This window comes from Rhipicephalus microplus, chromosome 8 (genome assembly GCF_043290135.1).
Source record: "Rhipicephalus microplus isolate Deutch F79 chromosome 8, USDA_Rmic, whole genome shotgun sequence".
In the NCBI taxonomy this organism is placed as follows: domain Eukaryota; kingdom Metazoa; phylum Arthropoda; class Arachnida; order Ixodida; family Ixodidae; genus Rhipicephalus; species Rhipicephalus microplus.
Window position 1 is genome coordinate 81,803,175 of NC_134707.1, and position 12,621 is coordinate 81,815,795.

Consider the following 12,621-nt stretch of genomic DNA (forward strand, 5'->3'; position numbering starts at 1 on the left):
TAATTATTGGGGGAACATATGGACTCTTTACAAAGGTTGAAGTTGGTGCTGATGCCGTCTGTCGCATGACCAGTAATGAGACAAAGCACGGCGCATCGCATTAGGCCTAATAGCAGTGCTACGCTTCCATTTCACACACACACACGCGCGCGCATAATGTATGCTTTACTGCAATACACTGCAAGCACTTCACCCCATGACACTGGTGTATTGCGGCAATGTTAACTTTTAAAAAGACCTTTACGGGTTAGCAATTGAAGCTCGACAATGCTCCCAGCAATGAAATTTCTATTTTATTACATTTTTTTCATTGTTATACACTTGCCTAAACTAGTGTTACCAGCCGTCCCGAATTTCGCTGGACTGTCCAAGACTTTGCCCGCGCTGTCCCAGTCGGGACAAATGTCCCCGATTTTTTCCGGACTGTTCAGTAAATGAAAAAAAAAAGAAGAAACGTTTTGCGTTATAAAAGGCATGCCAAGTAACGAGTGTCCGTCTGATCACATAGACAAAGAAATATTGCTGTGGTTAGCTGCAAGGAACTTTAAACACTTCAGCTGAACTTTAGCGTCAACTTTTACTAGAGCATTCTAGAGCGAGAGGAAGTGTCACGAAGAGCACATAGCAAAATTTAGTGCCACATCAAGAGACCGACGCAATGAAGAGAAGAAATAACGGATTTGTTTGGAAGGCACCGCAACAAAGAAAACTAATTTCCTCACCCACACACAACTACCTTCACTGTTGGTTACCCCAATCTAAACACACACTGCTAAGCAAACAAATTGCCATCATCTGCGACTGCTTAATAAAGCCACTCGGACAAGAACGTTCTCTAATTCCAACTTGTGCATTCCGTATCTATCTCACGCACTTAAGCAAGAACAAGCTTCAATGAAAGCGTTGGCACAGTATATACTTCCTCCCAAGTGACACCAGCTGTTTGATCGGTCCTCAAGCAACACGCATGCACCTACCATACATCCGCGTAGTACATGCATCAGACCAATATTCACAAATCGCGTTCCAAAGGCCTTTATTTTATGCTCGTTGTCATTGCTTGTAGATTTGGTGGCAAACACTTCGGGCTGGTAGGTGTTAATTCTGTGCTTCGGGCGAATGACGTTAACTACTCGATAAGCACGGCGACATCACAGGAATTAAGAAAAGCGGCAGCGACTTGCGTATGAATCACTTTCTAACAACAGAAAGCGACCACGACCCCACGGGCAGAGGCGCTTCTCGCCATTTCAAACAGATTACAGTCCAATCCAACACCAACATCGGAGAAAAAAGCATCACGACTAGAATACGATGAACCCGCCACAGACTGTGTGTCACAAGCTAGTGAGGAACTCTACCTGAACCACGGAATAAAGAACGCCCAAATCGCCTGAAAAGTGTTTTTTAACACACCGATTTTAACGCCACCTATTTATACACTTTAAGCCAAGTCAAGCCGGTTTTAAGCGGCTATTGGGTGAACCGAACCGTTTTGCCTCGAAATGGTTCGTGCCACCGGGGGAACCGAAACTTGGCTGTATCGTCCTCGTAGCCCCTCTTCGCCAGAATCATGTCGGTGTAGGGGCCGCTTTTTAGCTGAAGTCCATCGTAAAGTGCACTTGCAGTCGTCCCAAAGACGAAGAATAATAAATCTTGTGTGAATGCAGCGTTTTAGCGACTCATGAATAAACGAAAGTTTTGCATTGTTGTTAGCTAGGTGTCTACTTCAAAACAAAAATTGTGACGTTCTTGCTTATCGGCTATGTGACGAGCTTTAACTGTGCTTGAGAGTTGTTCTTGAGTCGAGAGTTGTTCAAGACCTGCAACTGTACACCGCTATTTCGGAGGCTATGCAAAATGTTGCGTTGTTGCACCGTCCGCCACAGGTGACGCTAGCGACCAAGAACAATCTAAAATAAAAGAGGGGAAGGGTGTGGTAGCCGTTTCTCTTCTCATGCGGCAGGCATCTTCTAGAGGAGGCGTTGAGCATATAGGCGTGACTAGCGTGTACTAGAAGGGTTCTTGTTCACTGGGTGACCCTCTCTCCGGCTTGGAAGGCACGTGGGCAGCGCAGCGCGCACTGGATGACGATCCGAAACTAGTAATGGAACGGCGCTGAACACTTTGGGCCAGCGCTGTTCTGGTAGGTGTTCTGTGGTATTACCAGCGAGTAACAGCTCGCCGACAACGAAGCTAGTACAAGAGAACGCGCGCTGGATGTACTGACAACGGTGAGTGTTTTCACGTCATTAATAGACGCACTGTACAGACATCACGATCGGTCGTGCGCCTTCTTCTACGGTTGCATTCCGACACGAGGCCCACGCAGCGCCCAGCCACTGTGCCCGTGTTCCGCGTGAAACTCACCGGCGTCAGCATTGTGCGACCGTGGTGACTTAGAGCACGGTGCGAGTGACACTTGAATGCGGTTGCTCTAACGTTGAGATTACAATGCTCGGGGCGAGTGTAACAAGCGGTACAGAAAAAAAAAGTGTTTTATTACGCACATGCAAGTTGTTACTGTACACATACCGAACACAAAACTACGTATGTGCACATGATCCTCATTGTGTCTTGCTGGGCACAACAGTTTCGTCCATTGCCACAAACAGGAGCACTGTCCAACCGTCGCTGACCTGCAAGGCGTTCGTCGTCGTTCGGCTTCGTCATGGTGCCCAACGAAATTTCGCTGAACACTTCAAATGCTTCATCCGCCGCACGACACAGATATGCGCTCGTTCTACGCACTGTTCAGGCCCCGTAGTGGACGAAAGGTTTTGTAAACGTTGCTAAGAGTACAGTAACTGCCAGGAAAACACTGCGTAACCAATAACGCGGCGCAGAGCACGTATATTGTCCGCAACGGCTCAGCACGAGACCTGCGGAGACACACATATGCCGCCGCGGCCGCTCACTGCTAGACCAGCTTCACTGCGCAACATGTAACCATAGTAACGCCGCCATTGTGCCCGGTGAGTATGGCCGTCATGATATCATTTCCTCCACTCTTTTCACGTAGCGCGCTGGCTGGGCATGCCCGCTCCTATCTTTCCTTCCTCTGTGATCTGACGTATTGTTACAGCGCAGTCTACTTAAACGGAATGCTCGTTGACGACTGTGTCGTACGCAGCCGCGACGTACCATCCCCTCCTAGCATGGCATAGAGTTTCATACAATAAAACAATGCTGTATGAAGCACTATGCCTATCTAGTATGTGTGCGTCAGTGTCCAATTGAATATTCCCGCTCATTGAAAAAAAAGATTTTCTGGCGTTGTGTTCGATATTTAGTAACCAAAATAAATTTGAAATGTTTAAAAAGCTTCTTTGCAAAATAATTTGGACTTCCATTTGCATTTTGCAATTCGTTTCTTGCTGAAACTTTTGGAATATTTGTAAAATTATTGTTTTTGACTGTGCCGCAAACGTGGGGCATGACTGAATTTCCGGCTGCAGAAATGCGACGGAATCTGTGCTTTCGTGTAGTCACCACCTTGGTCACCACAGCACGTTAAATCGGACGATCAACATCCTCGGCACCGACGACTACATCGCATAAAACGAAACATGGCTGGCGTTGAGCCGTTGTAGTTGAGAGCAATTTTTCTTATTAGGAACTTTCGCACGTGCTGTTATGTCATGAAACCAGTAATAAGTTATTCTAGTAAAGAATAAGGTATTTATAAATTGTAAAAATTATGTATACGTAAGTTAACAGACATCTCCCTATAAGGCCCTGGCGTTGAAACCACTCATTCAGTCTGAAATGGAACGCAAAGGTGTTTCGGGCACTCGTTCTTCAGAAAATGTCATTTTCATCAAATGGCATTAGTTTTCCCACTTGACGGCAAACAAATGACGTTACAAATGAATGACATTCGCTGTAAATGACATTATATTTGCCGTGTAACAGGGTTATCACTCATTAATGTGAAAAAAATCTTCTCGTCAGTGCCTCAATCAAAGGTCAGACCACTGGCCGGATTGTGCAATAAGGTACTAGAGGAAATGAAAAGACCATGAGTAATAGCGACAGATTTAAGCATTCATTTTTTTTTTTTCATTTGAATAGCGTTATATTTTCGAATTACGTTTCAGTGTCATAAAAAACAAGTCCGTCGCACAGCCCCGTCAAGGAGCTTTGATGCTGCACCTTGGAGTCAATATGTTTAGCAAACGTAGTCTAATGACTTTTATGCATGCCATAATTAGTGCTCACGATTGGAGTATGTATGTTATTGTCCATTCTGAATCAATTCTGTTATGCTTACGCAGTAAAAGGAGTTTATGCTGAGGAGTGTCACGGCTTTCGCGACTTGTTGAACATGTCGAGCTGCTGCACATGCGTGTGGAATGGACACCACAGCACATAAATGCAAACCGCTGTCGTGTTGAGATGTCATTGTTTGCAGCATGTGTTGCATGCGAGGCTCTACGATTGCCTTGGATCTGAAAATTCTGATAATTGTTTCATGGCGTCTTGTTATCATTACGTAATTGTACAGAGCGAGGTGAATTGATGTATGGTAATTTGTTTTTTTTTCATTATGTACAGGTAGGGTTGCTATCTTTTCTCGAACAAAAAAAAAAAACAGCTCTTCGATAAGGGAGAAGGGGGTCGGGATGAGCTGTCAACAGAATAAATTAGCCTTGAACAATGCACGCAATGCAGGTCCGTGGCATGCAGTGCCATTTAATTTAACATTGCTTTTCTTGAGCCAAATAAACCTGGTGTAGCTAAAATGGCCCACTAAGCTAGCCTGATAGTCTAATTGCTGGCATAAAAATACCCATGATTAGAACGATTCTTTGTTTACTGCTCTGAAGAAAAAATTCCGCCATATCCACGAAGTGAATGATGATGAGTGGGTGAAGCTCCGGAGGTAAACCTGGTAAACCATGAATCCTCTGTACATTTTGCCCACTCGATTTTATTACATCGTTCCCCCTAGCGTACGTCGCCGCACTAAATCGAACGATTGCCTTCAACCAATGACACGCGCCATATGTGACATCATTCCTATTTTATAAGATCTTGCGTCTTTCATCAACTACAAGTACCGCTTTCTAGTTTATAACATCTTGCATCTTTTCATCATCAGCTACAAGTACCACCATCTAGTAAACACTACAAGAACTAAACGAGAGGTGGCTACATACAGGAGACGGTACCGCCATCTAGTGAACACTGCAAGAACTAAACTAGAGGTGGCTACATACAGGGGACCGTACCGCCATCTAGTGAACACTGCAAGACCTAAACTAGAGGTGGCTACATACAGGCTACAGGGGACGCACAGCCCACGCCCTAAGGAGCTTCGCCCCTAAAAAAAAAAGGCTGACAGTGGGTGTGGACCTGCAACTAGTCCGCTGTCTAAAAAATTGGCCGAGCTGGTCTCAAAGGGGACAGGTGGCAACCCTATGTACAACTTATTTAATCCAAGGAGAGTTCAGGGGCATTATTTGTAGTGTTTTGATGTAATGCAGTAATTATGAAATGTTTGTATACAAGTAAAAGTGGACTAAAAGACAATGTGCCGCTGCTAGGGCCCGAACGTACAACTTTCAGATAATGCATTCGATGCCTTACGGGCTCACCTACAGCGTCGTTTATCGTACTGTCCACTACTACAACCTTTGGGTGACTGGATATGTTGTCCAAAGGATATTGGTTCAGATACTGTGAGTTGCAATTTTCACAGTGAAAGCTTTTTTGTGGCTAGAAGAAACGAAAAACTGTTCAGTAGCGGTGTCATGAGCAGTGTCCATTGGCTGTGTTATCAGTTACGTCATTCACAACACTGTATCCAAGCACGTGCATTATTGGCTGCGTTGCTAGCAAGCTTGCAATGTCAAACGCTTAAAACAACGCAGCAATAAGGTGTATGGTTAATGTTATGGTTGCGGGAGCGAGTTTTCTGGGGTGGAGGCCCGCTTTCGGCAGTAGTTTAGCTTCGGCTGCAGCGTCTGTGACCACCTGTCGTTTGAGAATGATTACTGTAACTAACGCGTTGCAAAATCAAATCCGCTCATTACACGCTTCTGTGACCATGATCATGCTAGGCACACTGTGCGGCATGTGAAATGAACACTGAGGTAAACCCAAGCCAAACGTGTGTCTAACCTCGTTTAAAAGCAGGAACTTGTAACCAATAATTGCGAAAGGCTTCAGTGCAGCAATGGGTTGAATGCACCACTAAACACCGGGGCCGCTTGTTCCAGCTTTCGCTGGTTAGCCATTTGTACCGATCGCTTGGGAGGTGATTGTTTTTATTTTTTTATTTAATTTGTTTACACCTATATCATAATTACTGTTACATTTAAGGACTAGAAATAATGCTCCTGTACCTCTCTTGGCTTCATTTTTTGTTTCTTTCATGAGCTTGCACACTCTATCATCAGGCACTTAGACTGGTAAGCTTTTCGTTGCGCTGAGGAAAACAAGTACCATGAAAATTGGTTATCGTGCTTTCTTCTAAAAAGTTCACTGCGATGTTTTACTTACCAGAGTCTAACCCATGTGTGGGTGCTGCTTTTTTTTTTTTTTTTTTTTGTGGGGCGACTTTCCAGAAAGAACTGCCTTTGGCCCGCAAAACGTCCTTCCTACTGTCTGAAGCGGTGGCTACATGGAAACGCCCCATCTGCCCTCACCTGATGGTGTGTATAAGCCTTACCTGGATTTCATTGCTCTTAGGGGTGGGCAGATGCTTTGAAATCATGTTGCGATACAATACAAGATACTTGGGCAAGTAGTAGCCTGCCTCGGTGGAACAGTGCATAGGGTGCTCGGCTGCTGACCCGAAGGGTGCAGGTTCGATCCTGGCCATGGCGGTCGCATCTTGAAGGAAGCCACATGATAGAGGCCGGTGTACTGTGTGAGGTCAGTGCACGTTTAAGAACATGACGAGGTCGAAATTTCCGGAGCCCTCCTCTATGGGGTGTCTCGGAATCATATCACGGTTTTGAGGCATAATACCCCAGATATTATTATAATTGGGCTCGAGGTATTCGAGAAAACAGATAGAAGATGCTATTGTAGTAATTGTATCTGATAGGATACTTTTAAATTCTATCTTCTCCTCTAAGGCACATTGCCTGATAGGATACTTTTAAATTCTATCTTCACCTCTAAGGCACATTGCTGGGTAAGTTGGTCGGGATTCATAATTGATACGACGTAGTGTGTCACAACAGGGACAGAGGAAAAGGACACACGGTGCTAAATTGTGACTAGTGGTTTTATTTGCGATCACGCATGCAATTTATACAATAAAAGCAGAGGTCGATAAAGGCCCAGGCAACAGCATATAAAGATACAGCACAGAGCATGTATTCTTCATCAATAATTGCACCACAGTCTGCACCAACCTAAGTCGAGGAGATGGCTCTAGCTACTACTTCTTTTCGCTAGCCGTAGTAAAAGTTAAAGAAGGCACGGCACGCTCTCACATTTTTCTTTCATCTTGTCTATTTCGTAGGCTTGAATTATAAATCATTTCGCTCCTGTTGACCAACATAGTCACGGCATTTTGTACCAATGTGACCAATGACTACATAACATGTAATCAACAAGAATCGGTCCTACCTTATCTCACTGGCGATTATATTTGTCACAGTATTTTTTCTTGGCGCTAGATGGCAAGACCTATCCATGTTGTGCAACCTGTGTGTCTACTTTCATTTTGTAGTTGTATTTCATTGTATTTCTATGTGGTGTAGCCATGCTGCAGTTATTGCAATTACCTTTTTTTCATGCAATTAAGGAAATAAAGGAACTCCATTAGTTAAAAAAGATGGTAACATCTTATTCAGAAAAAAAAAGAGCGAGAAGATCTTTTGATGAATTTTGTACAATAAAATTTTTCTTATCATAGTGAGAACGTTAGCATACTTAGATATGCTCGCGAGTTGGTTATCATCAATCTATAACAGGTGTCTCAAACTCTCCTCGCCGAGCGGGCTGCACCACTAAATGTAGTGCCGCGAGGGCCGGTGCAGTGGAAAATGTGGAAGGGCGAGGAGGATCTTTAACTAAATACCGGCAAACATTGCCAGTAGGTCATTATTGTTGGGTATATTTAGAGTCGGGATTCGAGTGCTATCGATATATCCACACAATAACTGAAGTATCGACTCGTATTCTGAAATAGAGCTTTTGTTCCACTGTTATGTTTCAACAAGTTGACGATGTGGATTGCCTCAGAAAAAAATGATTGAAACCAGTCATGTCTATACATGACTACTTTTTCATGGAAATACTTATTAAAGAAAGAAAGTGGGGCAAAAACACTCATGTGAGAGTCGGGCCACTAAGGATAGGTTTGTGGGTAGTTTATTTAGAACCTGTGATCTATATAGTGCAGCCAAAAATGCCCATGCGCCAAATTGTGTGATTCAGTATTTAAATGCGATCAACATTGTTTTATCCAAATGAAATGCTAGTTATTATTTGAGAAGTATTGTTTTTCGTGCTCAAGGTACGTTAGTGTCATTCCGAAATCACTTATTGTGGTGGCTTTGATTCATTACTCATATGAGCTCTTGTCTCTGGAGTGTTCTGGCAAAAAGATAAAGGGAATGTCGCTTCAGTCAGTTCCATTGAGGCGGCTTAGTGTGAGGCAGTATGAGCTTGAGAAAAAGTCACTCAAAAAAAAAAAAAGATGAAAAGCGCATCTGTTTGTCCCACAACAATAATCAGCATCTATCTCGCCTTCCTTTTCTTGCAGTATCGTTGTGCAATCAGCACATTTAGGTCATGAACAATATACACATTATCAGTGTGACATAGCTTTTCTAATAGTAAAGTCGCCAGTGCAGAGTTTTCAAGAAAAAAAAGCGCGAGCAAGCCGGGTGATGATTATTGTTGTGGCACAAAAAGGCTCCCTTCCTACTTGATCATTTTTTAGAGGGGTGTTTAACCAACATTTATTGTTCCATTGTGGGATGCTGTGGCAGCAACTCGTATAATCAAATGCATGATCTATGTTTAGTATACCGGAAGTACAAATACCCATATTGGAGCAGTATCGCAATACAAATACAATATACTCGTATAGCATCTTAAAATACATGTACAGAAGACTCGATAATTCAAGCTGTGATAACTCAAACTTTCGGTTAATTAAAACAAAATGCAGTTTTTGGTTAACCCTCTATTCTTTCAGTGTATTTAAAAGCCTCTTAATTCAAACTCCATATTTCGGTTAATTCATACTTTTACAGTTTCATACCAGAAAATATCTGCTGCTTTCCCACCTCTTAAATGTCTAAAAATGAAAAAATAAGCACCTCAGGCCTTCAAAGAAAAAGCTTCGCTATCAAAGAAGCGTTTGAAACAAAGAAAATGCATGGTAAACCGTGATGCTTCTCAACTAATATAGAGAGCTTTGTGCCGAAGGCACATATAGCAAAGAACTAGTTGCTAATTCATTAAGAGGACTGATCAGCAGTAAATTGCCAATAAAGCTGGTGACTTTACTCCCCTGCTTTCTGTTCATTGCGTGTAGTTAGAGCTTAGAAACAAACATTTTTAAATGTGATAAAATCAATGCCTACTCATAATGTGTGGTGTCACCTCAACCAGATTATACTATCTGAGAACTTTTGATAATTCAAACTTCTTGATAATTCAAACAAAGTTCAGAGGTCCCTTCGAGTTTGAATTAACGAGAGTCAACTGTATCTGTGATCGGGTTCTGCTCTGGTTGTTCTAAGTGAGGCTAAAGCACTCAGCAGCTGCTTTCTTTTTTTTTCTTTTTCATGTTTCAGACTGTAATGTAATAGGAGAAGCAGAGCCTACAGTCGGTCTGTTCGTACACCAGGATGCTGATGAGTTGTGCAAGAGTGGTGCGCCTCTTGTGCAGCACACTGAAGAAAGAGATGAAAACTTGGACTTGGGGCTTTCAGAACGGCACTGCGACGAGGTAGGCAATGTCATCAATTTGATGAGTGGTTTGTGGCATTTCACGTCCCTCGGGAACTCATAACAGAGAGAGACTGCAGCAGAGGGCTGGGGATATTTTTTGCAGCTTTGTGTTCTATATGTGCACCGAGATCTTTCAGTACGTGGCCCCATAGCATTCTGTTTCTATCGGAAATGCAATTGCCACGACTGGGATCGAACTTGCGTCTTTCGGATCGACCGCCGAGCACCTGAACCACTGAGTCACTGCGGCGATGGTAATTAATTTTGTGCCACCCTCTGTGGTAACCTTGTGGCTAAAGTATTGAGCTGTTGATAATTAGGGTGGGGTTAGATGCCAGGGCAAGGTGGCACTCTTTTTATGTGGGCAAAATGCAAAAGCACATCCGCTTGCAATAAGGATCGCCTGGGGATAAAAATAAGTTTGGAATCTTTTTTGGCTTTTTCTTTTCGGAAGGCAAAGCAAAAATAAGTGGCCATAAAATTCTTGCAAAATTGAAGAATAACAGGAAAAATATTGAAGAGTGATAAGTCAGAATATAATAAGAAAATGTCATGCATCGTAGTCGTGTCAGGCATCGGTAATTTAACCAGAAAACGAAAAAATATTTTTCATTGCGACAGCAACTATATGGACGCACTCTGCTGGATCTTGCCACGTGCATCGCCGGCGCTCATCGTATATGTATATATGTAAGGGCGGCGCTACCTGTATTTCTAGTTTTATTATTATACAATGCCCATGATATATGACGATTTTGCATGGTCCCCTCAAAATCATAAGCGCTATTTCTCTGCATGCACCTCTCTCATGTTTTCCAAAATGCACTCTATTACCCACGTTCTAATACACTCCAAGAATTCACTCTATCACAGAATATTCGTGTTGGTGTGCCCACTCTTTCTCACTTTTGGCATTCTCGTCAGTGTTTCCTTGATTGTAACGAGCGATTTTGATGATACTATCAGCTGTCTGCACAGGTGATCTGTATACTTCGTCGTTGCTCAGCACATAGTCTCCGTTCGTCATCGTTCGTCGTCACATTGCTGCTTTCTCTTGCAATAGAAGGCATAATACTATTTGAAATGCCAACTCTTGCAGTTGTTTTTCTGGAAAGGAATTATGGTCACTTACAGCCCAAAAATAAATACATGCTTCGCCCCCAGATTGCGGTGCGCCTGTCGTTTCTCTGTGTGGCGTAGCAAAGATTTTCGAGCTCTGTTCGTAAGCACTATTTTGCTGAAAATGCAAATACTACGCATATTATGAATTAAGTGTTGGTCATTTCTTGTTAGAATGTTGCGGTTGGCTGAGCTTTGAAGTCGCAGATTTTTACGAAATTAGCGCAAAAAGCAAAACTTTTCCACTGAAAACTTACCTAAATGAACAGGTGCCTGATTGGCCAACTCATATGCCTGAAATACGTGAATGGTCTTTACGTTACAAAATAAATGATTGAAGGTTGTGGGACACTTATGCAAATTCTTCGTGGGTCGGACGGTGACCGATGTGGCCGGAACTTACATGTATTCTGGTGATGTAACCGACTATATAAACTTTAGCTCTTTTTCATTATTTCCATTTTTCGTTCTTTTTTTTTTAGTGAGATAGAGAATAAATGAAAGTGTTTTTGTCACCTTTACTTGGTGACGGCTACCCCTTTCTACTTGATTGTTACAAATAAAGAATAGGAAAAAAACGGAAGTAGCATATATACATATATACAGTTCTTGTTTTGTTTTGGCATCGTCCCATTTTGCATGTCAGGAAACTGGTCAAGCCATTGAATGTTCCTCCTTCTGAAATAAAGAACTGAGACAGTCAGAACTGTTATCCAAGACCAGGTAGGAGCGTAGGACTAGCCAGCGAAATCAGCGACAAGGTCCAAGCCGAGCGTCTTGTGCTTAGCACTGACAATGTGTTTGCCGAGCTTCGCGACCCACTACATTCATCATTACATATCTCCCCCTCGCTGAAGATGGTGCCAAGTAAGTGTTCTAAGGTGTCTTGAGGACAAGTGGTTCGTGATACGGTTTGAGGCGATCCACATGTGTGATTTCGCGGCCTAGGCGACGCAGGTCCACAGTGTCCCTGAGGGGTTCGATGAGGTAGTTAACAACGGAAGTTTGTTCTACGACACGATAAGGTCCATGGTACCTGCTGACAAACTTTGTAGAGGTACCAGGAGTAGCACTAGGGGGCACCCACAGCCAAACAAGAGAGTCGGGCGAAAACTGGTAGTTAAACCGCCCATCGTCGTGACGAAATTTCTGTAGCCCTCGTTCTTGTGCTGTAAGGGTGCGAGCTAATTGCCGACATTCTTCCGCATACCGAGCGGCTTCAGAAACTGGTGTGCCTTCGGATGAGTCTGGTCGGTAGGGGAGAATGGTGTCAATTGGAGATGATGGTTCTCGACCATAAAATAAAAAGAAGGGAGAAAAGCTTGATGTCGCTTGAGGTGCCGTGTTGTAAGCGTACATTATGTAGGGAAGGATAAGATCCAGTTGGGTTGGTCGGAGGCGACATACATAGAAAGCATGTCGCCAAGAGTACGGTTGAAATGCTCGGTCAAGCCATTTGTTTGTGGGCGATATGTGGTAGTACAGCGGTGAATCACATGGCATTCAGCAAGAAGTTCTTGAATAACATCCGTGAAAAAGGCGCGGCCTCGGTCGCTCAAAAGTTCACGTGGAGCG

General features: G+C 43.3%; 1 protein-coding gene across 5 annotated transcripts in view; it reads left to right on the top strand.

The window, feature by feature from the left end:
• The first annotated feature begins 1,966 nt into the window (after positions 1-1,966).
• The window catches only part of LOC119187112 (uncharacterized), a 185,367-nt gene continuing 174,712 nt past the window's right edge, over positions 1,967-12,621 (top strand). For 4 of the 5 annotated variants that reach the window (XM_075872216.1, XM_037435361.2, XM_075872213.1 and 1 more), the window contains exons 1-3: positions 1,967-2,234; positions 6,573-6,659; positions 9,771-9,925. In XM_075872216.1, the coding sequence (XP_075728331.1) occupies positions 6,629-6,659; positions 9,771-9,925 (186 nt within the window). In that variant the 5' untranslated portion in view covers positions 1,967-2,234; positions 6,573-6,628. The other variant, XM_075872215.1, reaches the window with a different exon arrangement.